This window comes from Clarias gariepinus, chromosome 21 (assembly GCF_024256425.1).
Source record: "Clarias gariepinus isolate MV-2021 ecotype Netherlands chromosome 21, CGAR_prim_01v2, whole genome shotgun sequence".
NCBI classification, from domain to species: Eukaryota; Metazoa; Chordata; class Actinopteri; order Siluriformes; family Clariidae; genus Clarias; species Clarias gariepinus.
The window spans coordinates 4,259,265-4,279,830 of NC_071120.1; the positions used below are offsets into that span (position 1 = coordinate 4,259,265).

The following is a 20,566-nucleotide window of genomic DNA, read 5'->3' on the forward strand; positions in this document are numbered from 1 at the left end:
TTTTCTTTTTTCTTTTATAAGATTTATAGTGATTGTGATACATGTATCATTAAAAAAACAGTTGTGTAGTTTGTTACTTTGGCACATTACACAGTTGTTGTTGTTGTTGTTTTTTCTTGCTCACACGCTGTTTGATTTGACCTGCTTTAATCTATTTTGTGTTTGCCTGGGCCTTAAAAAAGGTAAAGCTGCCATGTGTCATATCTGTCTTAAGAGGAGGCGAGCGCAGATGCAGGGTTAAACACCACATGAGTTTATTAGTGAAAATGTCCAAGAAAAAGAAGCAATAACGTCATTTGACTCCCCAGGCTGGGTCTGCAGGTGGGCTAGCTGAACCAAAAACGGGAACTCAAAGAAAAATAACCATTCACCCACGTGGTGAACACAGAGGGCTGAGACACTCTCAGCCTTGACCTTGAATTGTTGGTGGTCTTCCAGTTAAACACAACGTGCCCGACCCTGCAGACACTGTTCAGTCCTGGGGGAGAATATACACAAACAAGAAAATCTTAATGACACAAACATGAAGGTGAACAACAGACGGAGTGGTACGGGTTCGACTGGAAAAAATTGTGAGACACACGGGGCAGACACGGTGAGCTTGATGTGATGCTAGAAGAAATTAATGGAGAACAATTACAAACATAGACACACTAGGGGGAGACAAAGCAACGGCTTAGTAATCCGGTGAGCCAGATCTTATTCCCCAGGGCTGAGGTGGCTCAGGTGTGACACCATGTTCTTTAATAAACCAATAACTTTAAATTAAATACTACAGTTAAGCTGTTCATGACACCACTTGCAGAAACTGTAGTTATTTTTTTAAAGATCTTTCGAGAATGAAAGGAAAGGTGTACAGGACAGTGGTGAGACCAGCGATGCTCTACAACTTAGAGACAGTGGCACTGAAGAAAAGACAGGAGGCAGAGTTGGAGGTAGCAGAGATGAAGATGTTGAGGTTCTCTTTGGGAGTGACAAGGATGGATAGGATCAAGAATGAGTTTATCAGAGGGACAACCCACGTTAGATGTTTTGGAGATAAAGTCAGAGAGGCCAGATTGAGGTGGTTTGGACATGTTCAGAGGAGAGATTGTGAGTATATCGGTAGAAGGATGCTGAGGTTGGAACTGCCAGGCAGGAGGTCTAGAGGAAGACCAAAGAGGAGATTTATGGATGCAGTGAGAGAGGACATAAAGTTAGTTGGTGTGAGAGAAGAGGATGCAGAGGAGAGGGTTAGATGGAGGTAGATGATTCACTGTGGAGACCCCTGAAAGGGAACAGCCGAAAGACAAAGAAGAAGAAGAAGAAGATTTTTTGTAAGATATTTAAGCATTTCTTAATTTTACAATGGAAGAGTGAAAGAGGAAGACATTATTGTTTTCCCTGCACAAACGCTGTTTGCTTCTACCTATTCCATCTGTTTTCTGTTTGCTTTTGCCTGGAAATAAGTTAGAGATTCAGAATTACAAACTACAACTGAGCCACACATCGCATCACTTTAATGAAATTAGGCATTAAGTAGCATCCTATATCTCTTAAACCAAACAAAAAAACATTATATTTACATATTGTGATGGTCAGTAAATATAACGGTATCACCATTATATACAATAAACATGTTCGTACATAGTCTACATTTCAAGTCTCCTGACCTCATATGTTTCATCCCAGTAACCTGTACTAATTAATCAGCATGCTATCACAGGATGTGTATGGTATTTGTCAGGAACAAACAATAATAATAGTCTACCATGCATTAATATTACAATAACTTCAGAAAATATTTATTTATAATAATAACTGCGAATAATAATAATAATAATAATAATAATAATAATAATAATAAGAGAATAACCTAGTTAGAATAACAGCTATAGTACAGGACTGCAGGACTTCAGTGCAGGATTACTGCAGTTAATTACCTTGATATAGGGCTATTGTAGCAATGAACTGTTCAATAACTACAAAGTTTACATTTTAATACAACTGCATTCCAACTTAATTGTACAGTTTTTCTCCCAAAAGGGCCAAAGTTACAAAATTATATTTTAATACAACTGCAATCCAACTGCATCTGATTGCATTGAACTGCACAAAAACTGCAGTTAATTTTTGTAAGGAGTTTTAATCCTTATCAACCCTGCATGTTCTTCCCATTTCTCTTTTGTCTTTGCCCCTCAGATTCACATCTGTTCTCAGACTGAATACTGTGTATGACCCTGCCTGCTCTTTGAACTTTGGATTTTGACTCACGTTTCTGGATTTGTTCGATCTCACTGCTGGACCCTTGGTTATCCACTCTTAATTGACCCGCACTACAACTTTTACTCTGTGTGTCAGCATTTCCGTATTTGCGGACATCAGTATATGTAAGCCCATTTTACAGGTGATTTGCATTTTGGTTTTTTTTTCTTTTCCTTTGAGTTTGGCCTATGAATATGACAGTAGACGATCAAAAGTGTGATAATTAAAGACTCAGTGTTTATTCATGAGGAAGTGAACAATTACATCAGGCTTCAGAGTACAGTAAAATGGATATGATTTAGATGAGCGAACCTTATTGCCTGACCTCACATACTGTACAGGATGAGTGTGATGGTCTGTGTACGAGTATATAATCTGCTCAGATAGAGCAACATGCAGAGTGCAGAAGGACAAGCAGAAGCATCGCTCAGAAGCAGCGCAAGACTTAAAGAAGAAGTAAATTGCTCTACAGTGGTCAGAACACCTGACCTGAATTAATATGAATTGTATTTCAATTTCTGAATTGAAGGCGAAACACACCAAGAATGTGGATTGGTACACATACATTCCTATTTGAAAACATAAACTAAAATACTTGTTCTTTTAAATAATAATAATTTAATTTTAACCCCAAAAGACAATTACTGTATATTAATTACTTTATTTGGTTAAAGTCCAAATATTTATGCACTTGACTGTGTATTCAACAAAAAATATTGATGAGCAAACCCAACATGCAGTGAAACACAACACTGTGAGTGGCTGTGTGCTGTATACTGTGTGTGTATGTACATTACCAGTCAAACGTTTGTACACACCTTCTAACTCTATGGTTGTTCCTGATTTTTATTTCGTTCTACATTGTAAAGCAATCTTAAAGCCGTCCAGAATACACAATAATCTCCTCTGAACAGTTGATATTGAGATGTATATCTGCTACTTCTGCTCTGTAAAGCTTCATAACGGCTCTAATCTGAGGTGCTGGTTGTTAATTGGTGATTTCTGAGGCTGGTGACTCTAAATGAACTTCTCCTCTCCAGCAGAGCTCAGTTTTGGTCTTGATTTCCTGGGAAGGTCTTCATGAGAGCCAGTTTTATCATGGAGCTTGATGGGTTTGCAAATAAACTTAACATTACTGTTCTTGCAAGAACTATTCCAGGACACCTGACTTTGTGTCTTAACACCTGACTGTGCTATTGTTGTTGTTATTACTTAATTACCTAATGTCATATGTGTCATTTCATCTATCTATCTATCTATCTATCTATCTATCTATCTATCTATCTATCTGGACAAACAGAACAGAAAAATATATTAATTGCAAATACCCTCATTACTGTAAGTATGTTGTTTTTTTCTTGCAAACTGCAGGCTATAAAGCATCTTTGAATAGGTAAAGATATAAATGGGTAAGGATTTCACTTTTACCCCAGTGCAGTTTAACAAAAAAATATATACTTGTGACATTCTCTCCTGAGTATATTAGTTAACCCATAACTTTCATGATTTATTTCCCAAATGGTTAATCATTAGTACTTAAAGATGGAATATTTAGCTTTATTTGTTTAGTATTTTAAAGTGAATGAGCTGTGTTCTGTTGGGAATCACAAGAAAAGCTACAATGATAAAAATGTAAAGAGCGAAATTCATTTCCACCATGTAAAAAAATAAATAAAAAATAAACATATGCATGTGTAAATATCCAGTGTGCAATAAACTACATGGCATTGTAGTTCTTGCTACAAAACCTTGACTGAAAAACTTGACTCCAGAATTAGTTTTGCCTAAAAGCAGAATTTGACACTGGCAAACACACTCACATCAAACCCAACCATGTAGAAACCTATGAGATCTTACACAGAGAGGAAAAAAAAAATCCCAAATAATACAATTTAACAGCAATATAATAAATTGACAATTAGAAGCTCCACCATCAAAGCACAGGAAGAAAAAGTACACACTTAAGATTATACACTGGAATTATGGTGTTTGTGTGTGTGTGTGTGTGTGTGTGTGTGTGGTGCTCATCCCTCTCTCCTCATCTCTCCTAGAAAAACAGACAGACAGAAACTGTGTGATCTCTGAGTTGAGACTGAATGTTCGTGCAGGCTTTTCTGCTGGATTTTTATTATCATCACACAGATTTTTATTACATTTAATTTTTTATTATTTAACATGGGGGAATTGTCAGGAAGATTTTCAGAGTTTGCTACATCTTGTCAGGGAGAAATCTTAACCATTAAAACGATTTGTGGCCATGCTCAAATATTTTAAATGTTCTTGCTGACTAAACAAAAATAAAACAAAACATTGTAGCAGGTTATAAGATATTCTAGGGGACATTTTAGGTATAAACGCAAATTTATACTCTGAAAAACTTTACAAACTTCAATGCTTCCTGGGATTTGGCAATTTTTATCAACGCTTCATTAAGAATTACAGCATGGTGGCTACCCCCCTCACAGCACTCACTTCGACCAAGCCCTCCTTTTTGTTGGAACCCCCGTCAAACAACGCCTTTGAGGAATGCGGATTTACCACAGCACCCATCCTCACCTTCCCTGACCCCACCCTCCAATTTGTCGTAGAAGTAGACGCCTCTGAGACCGGAGTAGGGGCCGTCCTTTCGCAAAGGTCGCCTAAGGACAACAAGCTTCACCCTTGCTCCTTCTTCTCTCTACAACTCACACCCCCAGAATAAACAATGACATTGGGGACCGGGAACTCTTGTCAGTCAAACTGGCCCGCGAGGAATGGAGGCACTGACTGGAGGGAGCAGAACACCTTTTTATTGTATAGACAGACCACAATAATCTTAAGTATTTAAAGACAGCCAAAAGAATTAATTCTTCTAAGTTTACTACCACCGTCCAACAATAACACCTGTATCCTATCCATTGTAGACCAGTTCTCCAAATTAGCCCATTTCATTCCATTACCCAAGCTTCCTGTCACGACCCAAAGTGGTCCTAGATCGGATAAATATCTGTTCTTTTCATGCATAGGGTGCTAACATCATCATTCAGCAGCACTAGCAACAGCTGATAAAACAGCTAAACTGAGGCTTTTGGCTTTCTTTCCTCTTCTGGACCTCAACAAATCCAGCCAACTAACTGCCTGTCATCCTCCAGAGCAAAAACCCAAGTAAATTTCTACTAAAATTGCATTCTGTGTTTGAACTGAAAGAGGGATCAAACTAATTTAAAATGTTTCAACCCAGATGGTGTGAGAAAAGATGTACTGATATGCGCAAATGTGTTATTTCAGAGGACAGATGCATCCACACCAGATTAAAGTCACTTGTAATTCTGAATGTGGACCATCATAAAATGCATTTTTAATCTGACCAAAAAAATTTATTTGCACAATATGGTGTGTAATGTGAACGTAGTGGCTGTTTGGCATGAGTTGACACAAATATAGCAAAGGTGTAGGTAATTTCATTGTAATCGTAAGACAATCGTACCATTTCATAGGGAAAATGCAGCCAATTTGTAAGTGATTAAAGTTATGTGACGATAATATAAATATTAATAAATAGTATAAATAAATATATTTATTTATAAGAACTATCAATAAATCATTTTTCAAACAAAGTTTGGGAATATGGGAATGCTCACTTACTCTTTTATTTGAGCAGGGAGCCTGACTTTTAAACAGCACTTTAAGAGTTCCTGGAGGAGGAATCTTCTTCACAGGCTGTAAAACATTCAAACGATAATCTGTGTAAACATTCATGTGTCACATCTGTACCACCACGGTCCGGGGAAATAAGATCTGGGTCTCCGGAATACTGAGCCGCAGCTTTGTCCCCCCCTAGTGTGGTAAGGTGGTAGGTCTCCCCATCACTAATGATGTGCACCTGTGTCTCTTCCCTGTGTGTCTCTATTTAAGCCAGTCGAACCCGTACAAGCTTGTCCATTCACTGTTGGTGTCACCTGTTTGTTTTATGTCTGCCAAAGCCGAGCTACATCCACATGTTTCCTCCTCAGGATTAGCTGGAATCAGCAGGGTTGGGGAAGGCCTGTCAAGAGACGCCGGCCACACCTGTGTTAAACTGCTAGTGACTTGATCGCTAATCTACTGTGTCTGCGTGTGTGTGAGTCCGCCTGCAGATCCGGCCTAAGGAGGGTGACCGGGAACTAAGTTTGTTTGGTTTTGTTTGTTTTATTGTTTATGCCTTTTTAGTTCTAGTTACTGTTAAGCTGAGCCCTTGAAGGAGAACAAGGGTAATCAAAGAGAAATAAATATTGACACTAACTAACCTGCATTTGCGTCCTCTGATTAAATACCAGAAGCATGACATCATGCTTTCTCAAAACTTAGCAAAGAAACACAGGCTGACTTATGAAACAGGTTTAAAGCCTGAAATACAGAAGATTCACAGACAGTTTTTTTTTTTTTTTACAAATTTGTGTATTGTATTTGACCTACATAAAAACTGCACTTTCTTTACTGGTTAACATGTTTATCTAAAACAGTCTCTAAATCTGTTTTATGAAAATCTCCTTCCTTCACTCACCAGACTTCTTTTTTCGGATGACAATTCCAGCACCAACAACAACTAGTGCTACAACAGTCGTGACTGTACCAATGATGTAAGAAGCAGATCCTCCACCTGATCCTCCACCTGTTAAATCAGCACAGAGTCTTTATTATCTGCTGCAGCAAGAAATCAGCTTTCACTCTCTACAGCTCTAGTTTATTAGGACCTTTTGGTACTTCTCGCACTAACTCCTTCTCCAAGCTGTTGTGCTGAACCACGCAGGTGTAGTTGTGTTTCTGCAGCTCCTCAGCTGGGACTTTCAGAATGCTTTTCCTCTGGAAAATTCCTTCCTGGTTGGGTAACGTCTCTCTGAGCTCCACGTCCTCATGCACGTCCTCTTCGTCCTTCTGCCAGGTGATCACCACTGCTTTGGGGAAGAAACCTGTAGCGTGACACACCACCTCTGGAGAAGGAGTGTGTTTTTGGAGAATTGAAACCTCGGGACCAACTGCAGAGACACACAGAGCCGTGAATATTTAAACACTGTCGACCTCAGACTTTCCATGAGCTCTGGAGCTAAATATTTAGAATTTCTGTTGCTAAAGGACACCTAGAATTTTGTATAAAATCAAACTTTCTTATTTATCTCACAGAAAATGTTTTTGCAATAACATATGTGTGCAACTTGTCTTTTGTCCATGACTATAATTAATGATCAATGTTATTCAGTTGACCAGTATTATTCAGTTTAATGCTAGTGTTAGTATTCTGGCTGATTGGTGTATCTTTAAATGAAAAGGAAATATAGAAATATATGTATTCCATATATAAATAATACAGAATAATTTAGAAAGATTTAGAGGATATATGGTATTCATAAATGTTGTGAATTGCATATTTTTTTTACTTAAATAGCTGTTTGAAAAAAAAAATGTTTTTCAAAAGCCATCATCCAGTACAACATATAAAAAAACAAGGAATTCTAAATTAAAAATGATCATACCATAAGCTCCATTAGTCAGTAATAGGATCCACAGTAATTTAAGGTGTGTATGTATAATTGATTTGTGTGATGTTTGAAAGCAGTGTTTGGTACGCTTATGTTGTTTTAATGTGAGTTTTGACACGGTGGTTGAAAGTTGGAGAAGTAATGGACATGTAGCTATGTGTATATAGTTTATAAATATTTGTATTTACAGCTTTTTGAAGTGAAACATCATTTCAAGAACTGTGTCCTGGCAATAAAGAAAAACTGCAATGTGTACATTTAATTAATCTGTGTGTGCATTGGTGTGTGTGACTGTAAGTGTGGGGCCAGGAGTAGCTCAGTGGTTAAGGCATTGGATTACGGTTCGGAAGATCCCAGGTTCAAACCCCACAACCACCAAGTTGTCACTGTTGGGCCCTTGAGCAAGGCCCTTAACCCTCAACTGCTCAGATGTATAATGAGGTAAAAATGTAAGTCGCTCTGGATAAGAGTGTCTGCCAAATGCCTAAATGTAAGTGTGCAGATTACACACTTTACCTTTCTTATTCAGAGTCTCCCTGCTGTACGACGCAAACTTTCTTAACCGGTCAACACACTCAAACCTCAGGTAGTCTATACAGTATTTAGCCTGATGTCCTGTAGACTCCCACTTGTTTTCAGTCATCACAGCTTGAGGTTTGACTGCACTCCAGGAGACAGCCTTTAGATCCAGATTGATGAAATCTTCTCCATCACAACCGTACTCTATATATCCTCTAGTGGTGCCGTCATCATCAAGCTCGCAGCCGTACATCTGCTGCCACATGTGTATGCCTGTAAATAAATATCCACACACACACACACCAGTGATAACTCAGTTTGGCTGAGTTCTGTCTTTTATTTTTGAAGTAAAAAGAACCTCTGCATCAAACTATTTTTTAAAAAAAACAAAGAAACAAAAATCCTGCAAAATCCTTTTTAATGAAACAGCAAGCCAAGGTCGATCTTTGGCTCTGCCTTAATCCTCAGCTGCGAGTGGACAGCAGCATAGTTTTAAAGGGGTCTGGTGTCTAGTCTGGGTATCTTAGGCAGTAATAACAAACCCACAGATCTGGAATAACAGCACTCACACTTGGACAAACATGGGCAACTCAGCAGTATAATACTAAGTTAAACTTTATGCATCAAATAGGATTATTCTCCTTAGTGAGATTGCTTAAATTTTAGGAATTACATTTGGGGATCAGGGGATCAAGCAGCTTCAGTTAGCTGTCTGCCAGGAGCCAGGGTACCAGACATGGTGGGTGATCTTTGGGTCATATTGAACATTTTGAAGATTGTTTCCCATTTAGGAGCTGATGTACGCATCTGGCAGTCTGAGGTTACTAGGGACTACATTGCAGAGGTGTAAAAACATGAGAAGGTGATGTCCTTTACTGTAGATTGTTCTTGTCCCTTCCCAAAGCATAACACTCCCAATTAGCAAATAGGGACGTGTGTGATTTGTAGGATAAGCCTCATAAAGAGTATGAGTGAGCAAGTGTCTGTTTTGTTGTCATGGCCTCCCCTATCTCAAATCTCCTGACAATAATAATATGCATATGTGGATTTAGGGATGTGTGTTGCTGATTAAAGTTCTGTGTGTTTTACCTTTAGTCTGATTAAAGCTCTGCATTGCTGTAGCCACATTGACTTTGAACCTTTCCTGGTGAGCCCACATCCTCTCGGTCACACTGTCCCAGGTACGTGGCTCATCAGACTTTAACTTCAGGACCCACTCCGTCTTTGTGATTACCTCCCTGATGTTACTGTCATAGTACAAAAACTGCTCTCCATCCAGCAGAACTATTGCAGTGAACTCTGGGAGTTTCAGTCCTGTGACTCCAGCAAAAAAAAACCTGGAGAGTATGTGTGTCTGTAAAAGTTTACATTGTTTTAATAACATTCATCACGTTTAAAGTAAAATTAATCTGTTTATATAAAGTACTGTGCAGAAGTTTTGGGCAGGTATGTGGAATAAATTCTGTAAAGTAAGAATGCTTTCAAAAATAGATATTTTAATATATTTTTTTATCAATTAACAAAATGGAAAGTAAGAAAAGAAGAGAAATCCAAATTGAATTAGTATTTGGTGTAACCACCCTTTGCCTTCAATTGTCATAAATTCTTCTAGGTACATTTCACAGAGTTTTTGAAGAAAGCTGGCAGGTAGGTTGTTCCAAACATCTTGGAAAATTAAGCACAGATCTTCTGTGGATATAGGCTGCCTCAAATCTTTCTTCTCTCCATGTAATTCTAGACAGACTTGATGATGGTCAGGTCTCTGTGGGGTTCACACCATCACTTTCAGGACTCCTTGTTCTTTTCTATGCTGAAGATAGTTCTTAATGACATTGGATTTATGTTTGGGTTGTTTTGGGCCAATCTCACGCCTCCCTGATGGTACTGTGCTTCTAAGCATTGAGGACACCATTAAGCCAAACCAAATCTCCAACTCTATTTGCAGAAATATAGCCTCAAACTTGCAAGCAATCTCCAACATGCTTCACTGTTGGTTGCAGACACTCATTATTGTACCACTCTACAGCTCTTTGGCAAACAATTTGCCTCCTGCTAAAGCCAAATATTTAAGTCTGCTTTGAAATCATTGCCTAGGAGACACCTTGCAGATAACGGCCTTGTATCTTGTTGCTGTTTTCAGTCTTGCCTTGGTGTATGACGTGACATGAAATGGCCTTCCACAACTGTGTATATACACAGTAAATCCAAAAGTCTTAGGCGCCATATTATTATGTACCAATTGTGTTATATATCTTTATCATGTCTGCATAATAATGTACAAAATCATTCATATTTTCATATATTTTCATTAAAATTTAATAAATAAATAACATTATAGGAGAATATATGCATGAAACTTTTTGATTATATTTTAATTTATTGAGATGCACGTTTGTGTGTGTATATATATAACACACACCTTGGATTGTGAGTAACTCGGTCTGTGGGCATTTTGCAAGATGAGCAAAATATTTTTATGAATTTTAACTTAATAAACTAGCAAGGTCTTGATATATGCACTTTGTCTGCCGAGCTCACATGATCACAACTGACCGAATGCTTCTTATCTCTCTAGAGATTATGGGTAATCATCTCCCATGCTTGGTCTTAGAGCACATCATTTGTATAGTCAACATCTGTGCACGCGTGTATTATATCACACGTGTGTGCGCATGTAAAGCAAAAGCAAAAGATCCAGTTTCTCTTCCTTTAAGAAAGCAGTGATTCCATTAGTGTGTACGTGCTTGAGTGTCATTAGAGAGCTTGCTTTTCATAGAAGTTTCCCGATAGAGCAGTATTCACGTTAGTGTGTTTGTCGGTGTGTGTGTGTGTGTGTGTCTGTGGGTGTGTGGTGATTGAAAGTCGTCCCACACAGATAAGAAAATAAGAAATGACGGAGGGCTGTTGTGTAGGACAAGAGGAGAGAGGGAGGGCATCGTTCCTCCTCCTGCCTTACTTTAGCTTCACACACACACACAGAGTGTGCACGCACAAACACGCACAAATGGAGACACTGCTCTGTTAGGGTTTATTTTTACTTTTTTCACTGTTGAAGTACAGGTTAACTCGTTTTATTTTTTAAAAATATTTTGTATCAATTATTTCTATATGAAAATTTTTGTGTTGTGGAATGAACCATGATTTTATATGGGGGAAAGTTACTTTGATATATGTTTTTCAATATACAAGCATGCTTCTTCATGCTTCTATCAATAATCAAGTAGCAGGAACTGTGTCATCTTCTAAATCATAAGATATAAATCTATTTTTAATCAATTGTTACTTTACTAAAAGTTGTTATAAAACTTCCTCTCCTTAAGACAAACTGAGACAAAAATAACTATTTCTTTTCTTTGATTTACCCTGTTGTGTTTTACCCTGTTGGTTTTTGTGCATTTTATAGGTTTTGTTTCATGTGTTATCAGTTTCTGGTTGTTTTTTCCATGCCATGATTATAGGTTATACCTGCACACAATATTGGAATACTGGTTACAAATGTTCATGGCAATAATAAAAGACAAATGTACCTGCTCTTGTCAGAACTGGGAAAATGTTTGGTGCCACTTTCACATCTGTTATTTGCCAAACATGTTTGCTTGAACCTCATAAAAAGCAAAAATTGCTCATTCTGGTGTTGGACTGGGAGAGTTTCCTTATAAAAGATCTGTTCACCTAAACTGTGCCCTAAAACAATATTTAGATAATTTTTTTGTTAGACCAATGAGAATTTAGGATTCATGTTGTGTCATGCTGCGCTGGGCAGAACTGAGGAGTGCGGGTTGAGTTTGTAAGTGAAAGTAAAGTTACTGTTTTATCTCTGGTTACCTTAACAAATAAAAACAAACAAACAAACAAAAAATCTCTCACAGTAAAACTTAAACAAAAATTTGAGGTTAATGTTTGTAATAAAAAAATAGATCAAATAATTTCAAATCTGTTTCTCAGCTGATGTTTTTTAAGAAGGTGCGCAGTAATAAAATTATGGATCAAAATACTTGTAGTTCTACAGTTGCCTAATTTAGTGTATCGGTTCTGCACCCTGACTAAAAGTTTAGAAAGTTGGAATATAACAGTAAAATGATCAGCAGTACAGTCACATGTCTCATAACCGAAACTACTTTTAATTATATAATAAATTTATATGACGCAGAATAAATCCACAGTGTTCCTTCCCCTCACTGTGATTTGCTCCTCGGTTCTCTGAACATAAAGACATATCATTTACACGGTGTGAATCTGCTGTAATTACAGACTGTAATTAAGTCTATAGAGTAAAACTCTTACATGTCTAAACTTAACTGTTGATGAAAGATGAACAGAAACTGTGAGAAAAAGTAGAACCTTTATTACAGCGCTGTGGTAAGCCATTTACAGTCCAGGCAGGAAAATATGCTAAGTAAAAAAAAAATTATTAAAAATATTTCATAAACATCTTTTATAAAATCCTTTAGACAGGACAGAGTGTTTGGAATGTCTGAGGAGTGAAGCCAGAACATCAACAAGGGCCCTCTTCAAGTTAATCAGAAGGCAGGATTCAACTGTGTTTCACTCTCATTCTTTCTACAGAGTGAATATATAAATAACTCAGACCACTGCTCTTTGTTTACTCAACAGCATATAACTTCATTTAAGTTCCACATGCGAAAATGCTGTGTTTGACTGTGTTGAGTCAAATAATCAAAGTTACATCCTTCCTTATTTTTTTCAACTAGTGCAACTTCACACTATACTTCCACACATGAACACATCAACTGTCTGAGCATTCTAAAGGATTAATAATCCATATGTAATGTAAGTAACATAGTCCTTCAAATACTCTGGTCTGACACTAAACAATATAAAATAAAAAATTGACCCTAATCCGACCTGCTCTGGTAGTAACAGTATGTTTTATGTCAATGATCTTTTGATCTGATGTTCTCAAAACACTGTTCCTGTGACCAGGTCTTGATGGCCAGTGTGCTTGAGGTACCTTCTGTTCCACCTCAGAACACCACCACTGTTCATTTCAGTCTTGTATGACCGTTTGTTAGCCGGCTCTAGAACTGTTGCTCTCTGCCAGACCTTTTGTGACTGTGTTGGTTGTACTCTTACTTAATCAGCTGGTTTCAGTATGGTCATGTCTTTTGCGTGTCTGCTGTAGTAGAATTTCCTGTTGCCTTTGATTTAGTTTCAGTCCATGTGTTGTGATGTGTTGGAAGGAGTGTTCGTGTCCCCCTGCTTTACAGTCTCTGAGCAGAGCTTGCATTTAGACCCTGAGTGTTTTTGTGATCTTATATCGCAAGGTATGGATCTTGTCCTGACATCTTAGCTCTCTGCATCAGACATTTTGCTGTCCTGACAGCGGACTCTGCCTTCCCATTACTATGCAGGTGAGTGGTTAATAATGATTTATACTGAAACTCCCACTGTCCACTGAACAGTTGGAATTCGGTTGACGTATACAGTATATTGTGGGCCATTATTTTAAAACACAATGTCCGGTATACCTTGCCTGCCAAAATGGGCTTTCAACTTGTTAATAACCATGAAAGACTTTGTGTCTTGCAAGTAATCCGCTTCCCAGAAATTTGAAAAATAGTCTACAGTGATCAGATAGTCAAAATTATTGAAAAAAACAACAGGTCTATGCCCACTTTAGACTACGGTCTTTCAGGCAGTTCATGGGGGCAGAGTGATTCTTTCTGTTGTTTTACTTCAGATAATTTACAATGTATCTCTTTATCTGCGCATTTATTCCAGGCCAATAGAGGCATTCCCTTGCTCTCCACAAACATCCGTAAATACCAAGGTGTGCTGAGTGAACTCGTTGTATCATGTGACTTCTGAGAGCATCTGGTATCACAACTCTTTCACCTTTGAACGCAATACCATCCTGTACAGATAATTTATCCTGGATTGAGTAGTAGTGATCTATTTCACTTGTTATATTTCTTTAGTTTGTTGGTCATTCTTCTATTAATGTATTCATTAGTGTCTGAAGTGTGTCATCCTTTGCTATTTCACTTCTCATTACGTTTAATCTCTCATCAGATTGTCCTCCAGATACACTTGACGCAGTTCATCTGACAACAGCATCTCCTTTCCGGGAACATATACACTCACCTAAAGGATTATTAGGAACACCATACTAATACGGTGTTTGGCCCCTTGCTTGCAGAACTGCCTTAATTCTATGTGGCATTGATTCAACAAGGTGCTGAAAGCATTCTTTAGAAATGTTGGCCCATATTGATAGAATAGCATCTTGCAGTTGATGGAGATTTGTGGGATGCACATCCAGGGCACGGAGCTCCCGTTCCACCACATCCCAAAAATGCTCTATTTGGCTAAGATCTGGTGACTGTGGGGGCCATTTTAGTACAGTGAACTCATTGTCATGTTTAAGAAAACAATTTGAAATGATTCAAGCTTTGTGACATGGTGCATTATCCTGCTGGAAGTAGCCATCAGAGGATGGGTACATGGTGGTCATAAAGGGATGGGCATGGTCAGAAACAATGTTCAGGTGGCCCATGGCATTTAAACGATGCCCAATTGGCACTAAGGGGCCTAAAGTGTGCCAAGAAAAAATCCCCCACATCATTACACCACCACCACCAGCCTGCACAGTGGTAACAAGGCATGATAAATCCATGTTCTCATTCTGTTTACGCCAAATTCAGACTCATTTGAATGTCTCAAATGAAATTGAGACTTATCATACCAGGCAACATTTTTATAGTCTTTAACTGTCCAATTTTGGTGAGCTTGTGCAAATTGTAGCCTCTTTTTCTGATTCGTAGTGGAGATGAGTGGTATCCGGTGGGGTCTTCTGCTGTTATAGCCCATCCGCCTCAAGGTGTAGTGGTTATTTCAGTCAAAGTTGCTCTTCTATCAGCTTGAATTAGTCGACCCATTCTCCTCTGACCTCTATCATTTTCGCCCACAGGACTGCCACATACCAGATGTTCTTCCCTTTTCACACCATTCTTGTAAACCCTAGAAATGGTTGTGCGTAAAAATCCCATTAACGGAGCAGATTGTGAAATACTCAGACTGGCCTGTCTGGCACCAACAACTATGCCACGCTCAAAATTGCTTAAATCACCTTTCTTTCCCGTTCTGACATTCAGTTTGAAGTTCAGGAGATTGTCCTGACCAGGACCACACCCCTAAATGCATTGAAGCAACTGCCAAGTGATTGGTTGATTAAATAATTGCATTACTGATAAATTGAACAGGTGTTCCTAATAATCCTTTAGGTGACTGTATAATGTTAAAATCATATTTCTGTAGTCTCATTAACATCTTTCTTGGGTGCATGTTGCAGTGGCTTCTTAACAATACTCTCAAGAGGTCAGACTGTAGAATCACTGGTCGTCCATATGTTTACTGATGGAATATCTCTATGCCATACACTATGGATAGCTTGTTTATAAATCTCAGACCAGTCCCACAAACTGTCCTTGTATGTCAGCTGTCTGGGAACTTCACAGTGATCAGAAAGATGTCTGCTATGTGGATAATTCACCATGCCCATAATTCTCTTTCAGATCAGATCTTGGCATGTCTTTTATGGCCTGTACTTTCCCTGGATTTGCTTTTAGACCTTCAGACATAAGCAGATGTCCAATGTATGGCACTTCGCTTTTTCTGGGTCTAAATTTGTCGGTATTTAGCTTAATGTTTCTCTCCCAAGATCTGTCTAAGAACAATCTTAGTTTTTCATCATGATCCTTAGTTGCCATTTTCAGTTTTTAACTTCTTCCTGTTATCAACACATCTTCTGCGATTATGTGTACAACTTAAATTCCTTCTAATGCCTGGTTCATCATTCTCTAGAAAACCTCAGGTGCTGGGCTTAGTCCCATAGGCATTCTCAATCACGTGTATCTCCTGTAAGGTGTTGCAAACGTGGTGAGATAACTTGATGAATCATCCAATTGGACATGTTAGAAGCCATTTTTTACATCGCAGATCGTAAATACTTTTGCTTTAGACAGCTTAGGTAAAATGTCCCAAATTATGGGCAAAGGAAAGTGGCTCCTTTTAAAGTCTTGTTCATTGGTCTGGGATTTATGCAGATTCTCAACTTGCCACTGGGTTTCTTCACAACAACCAGACTGCTTATCCAGTCAGTGCTATGTTCTACTGGTGTGATTATACCTTGTTCATGGAGATCGTTTAGCTCCTCCTTTAGTGGTCCAATCAGTGCAACTGGTATTCTCCGCTTTGGCAGTTTCACTGGTTCCACCCCCTGAAATATTTTTATCTTGTATTGACCTTGCAGACAGCCATCACCTGTGAAAACATCTATGAACTCTCTTGTTATTTGTTTTATTGTCCATTGTCCAACTGCGTCATCTCTGTCCATCCTTGTCATAAGATTATTCACCACCAGGATATTCTTAGATTGTACTTGAACCAGCTTTATGCCCTGGACTGCTTAGCTTCCTAGTAATGGTACTGCAGAATGTGCATCAATGATCATAAACTCCAGTCTGTACAACTTTTTGTTACATGAATATCTCATTAGATGGCATTTGCCTAGTGTTTTCAGTGTAGTCTCGTTGTACATCACAAGGTCTGTCTTCTGTATTTGAAGATCTGGATTCACTAGGTTTATAGGGATAATGTAACACATTGCCCCACAGTTCAAATGAAATTTGACCAAATTGTTGGATCAAGCAGTCTGCAAATGCGCTCGCTTTGTCCCAGTAATCCACCACGCAACAGTAAATCCGTAGAACCCGTGTCAACGAGCGCCTGTAGTAGGATGTTGTCCAGAACACAGTTCACATAAATTCCAGCACGATTTCCTACACGTCCAGACCTTAAATTGATTCCACTAGTTAGGAGAACACGAACGGTTGTGGGATGCGGCTTCCCCTTAGCCCCCCCGGAGCTAGTTTAACGGCTGCTGGGGTACGCTGTCCCTCAGACCTAAAAACGCATCTTTGCAAAACCTCTGAGACTTGTTCGTTGTCTAACCGTGACGGGTAGCCCTGTCCCCGGCTAGATTCACCTACCGAGCACAGCTCTTTTGCCATGATGTTCCGCCATATATATATATATATACCTCATGGGTGAACATGACCAAATTACATCTTGAAATTACTGTCATTTTAATTCAATTCCAAAATTTTTATGGTTTGTGATCGGTGCAGTAATTTGGTCATGTGTACCCCATGGGTGATGATTTAAGAATTTAATTACACACGAATATACGTATATAATATATAATATATATTATTATAATAAATGGTGCAGAGGTGTATAATAAACGGAAAAGAAAAAAAAAATTATGGACAGCTATTTATTAAGTTATATATGAATATAATAATTATATTCTTTTAAAATTTTAACATTAGTAAACTGTAGTACTACACTGTAAAAAAGTGGGACTGGGCTTAATTAACAATTGATAAATTAATATTAGTGAAAATTGCATAATAAAATTTACAATCTGCATTCTGGAGTCAAATTACGCTGATTTAAACAAATGCTGATTATTTATTAATTACATTTTGAGTTAATTTTTTTTTTTGTTTAAAATCAGCAAGAAAATAAATGGGGAAATTTTAATTAAATTTTTCTGCCTATGTCACAACTGAAAAAATTTTGTAAATTTTACTCATTTAGAGAGACTAGGTTCTACTGCCATGCAATTTCTGTAAAGGTAAAACTGTTTTCCTAAAATGATTTAGTTTAGCTTAAAATATTGACTTGATTTAATTTACAATTAAATATATATTTTGTCTTACATTTAAATAATTTATCCTTTGTTTCTTATTCATTATTATAGTAGTAAAATTTACTTAATTATGTTAGGTGTGACTTTGTTGCCATAATTTTTTTAAGTAAACCCTAGGTCAGATTTTTAGGGTAAAATAACATTATAATAAATAAAGGAATCTAGATTATCCACAACCCATTCTAACTTTCAACGTCACTATGACATACATAGCCAGGATAAATACAGTCCATCCACACGTACAGTAGAAGCATTTTAAAATGACCAAGCTCAGTAAGCTTCATTCTCAAGACATGAGGACAACGAAGTCTGCTGAAAGTTCCAGCCGTGAAATCCACCGCAATCTAAAATCTGTTGGTGTAGACGTAACATTGAGCACCATCAGAAGACATTAGAAAGAACGGATATCATGCAAACGCAACCCTCGCAAAATTAACCGGTACTAAGCTCTGTCTTATACTGTACTATCAAAAATTATACACTGTCATGTGTTTGTTAGGCTTTATATGTCACATATGCAAAATAATGTTATGCACTTATTTTACAGAGCAGCCAAAGAAATCATCACTAGGCAAAACTACGAAATGGTTGCAAGCCCTGGGAAAAAACAACTGTGGCGTGACAGTGGAGTGGACATTAGTGAGAGATCAATTCGGAGAATCAGACAAAAATTAGGTTGGAGACTTAGGAAAACTTTGCATTGTTCTATTGTGGCAACGCTGTGGGAGGCAAATGAATATAAAATATTTTGAAACCAATTACGGCACCCTGAGGTTAACCAGGAAAATAACCCAAATAAGAAGCATATGTTCGTTAGGCTAGGTAGAACAGAGAGACAAGGATACAAATGTACAAAACTTTATTTTAGTTTACAATAAAATAAGTTAAAACACTTAACAGCATGCAATGCTACAGTAGATTTCAAATAGCCATCACACACAATATAGATGGAACAGGGCACTCTGTGTAAACTCACACAAAATAATTACAAAAAAAGGAAAAAGAAATAAAATAGAACAAAACTTACAAAAACAGGAGAGAACAAATTTCAGGCACAGGCTTTCCAGTGGCAGGGGCAGGCTAAACGAGGTACAAACCCTAAGGTGCACTTCACACGCATCCACACACACAGTGAAACAGAAATACAATCAGCACTGCACTCCACACTATTGCACTACCACCCGTACTCAGAGCTAGGTAGCTAGTTAGCCTCCCGGTTCAACTGTGCCTGAGGTGGACCAACATAAATTAACATTAAATTATACAATAAACACATCCACTGTAACCAAAATAAACACAAAGTAACAGATAAAGAGACCCATGTTCTCTTTACGTTAATACCAAAACAATAAACAAAAAAAGGAAGAATTAATTCAACCAAAAAACAAGATAAAAGAATTCCAATCTAACTGTCCGCTGGATCAGTCATATCAAAGTCAGAGTTCTTCGGAAGCTACAACACTCTCCATGATACAATCACAGATACAGGTAACCAAAAGCCCAAACAGGCCTGTGAATAGTAGCAAGGCAAATCTGACTTGCTTATACAATTAGCAGAGGAAATAAAATAAAAAATAAAAAAACGAGAAACACAAAAAAACAAGAGGAAATTGTGAGAAACAACCCAGAAGAGAAAAACAGCAGTGCCGTCCTTAATCGATGCGGACGGCAAATATTTCGGCGGAGAGCAAATACGTCCGCCTTCAAGCGACTCACCAGCACCGTGTCAGACACCTGTAGCTCACTAAGAAAGAGAGCCATAACTAAAACGTATCTGTTCCATAAAGCAGAGAAAACGAAACTTACCTACCAGGATGAATCACTGCGCCACACGAGTTGTAGCGCCACTCACAGCCCACAGTAAATCATGCAGGAGAATGCATGCACAAAGAAGACTTCACGGCTAACCGGTAAACAAACCAGTTAGCATTACCCAACGCCAAAACGCACAGCACGTAATGAGCATATACCTACCCGGCAACGAGTGGACAGTTTGACTCAACCAAATCTTGGTTAGCCATTGCGCGCACTTCTGTTCGCGCGCACGCCGTGAAGGTATTCATCCCCGTTTTTCCAGGACAATGACCCGAAGCACACTGCTGCAAGTAAAGGAATCGCTGAAGGGGAATTACAGTAACTGGGTGAAGACTCCCGCCGAATCTCCTGACATGGATCGCATTGAAATGGTGTGGCATGCTCTGAAAGACTATATTCGAAAAGAAGCAAAACCAAATACAAAATCTGATTTAATTACTGCCATTAATAAATTCTGGTTTGAAGTACTTACAGAGGAGGCATGTAATTAATACATAAATAGGTTGTTTAAAGTCCTTCTAGTAGTGGTTAAAAATCAGGGTGGACACACAGGAATGTAACTGAACACTGCATTCATGACCCACAAAATAAAAGATTTGAGATGATATACAGTATTTGCCGTATGTTGTGTTTATTTGATTAAACTTATACTTTAAGTGAAAGTGCAAGCCACGGGTTTAAGCACGCCGGTTTTAAATTAATTTTAGAAAACGTTTAATGCACTGTAAACCCGAATAAGTTGGCAAAACTTAAAAAA

General features: G+C 38.1%; 1 protein-coding gene across 1 annotated transcript; it reads right to left on the reverse strand.

Annotated features, from left to right (window-relative positions):
• Positions 1-4,160: 4,160 nt before the first annotated feature.
• LOC128509733 (BOLA class I histocompatibility antigen, alpha chain BL3-7-like) lies at positions 4,161-19,755 on the reverse strand. Its single transcript, XM_053481568.1, has 7 exons — positions 19,711-19,755; positions 9,348-9,612; positions 8,256-8,531; positions 6,957-7,238; positions 6,767-6,874; positions 5,869-5,943; positions 4,161-4,291 (listed from the first exon to the last, which is right to left on the reverse strand). Exons 1-6 carry the CDS (start codon positions 19,753-19,755, stop codon positions 5,909-5,911), a joined length of 1,011 nt encoding a protein of 336 aa, XP_053337543.1. The 3' UTR covers positions 4,161-4,291; positions 5,869-5,908.
• Positions 19,756-20,566: the final 811 nt, after the last annotated feature.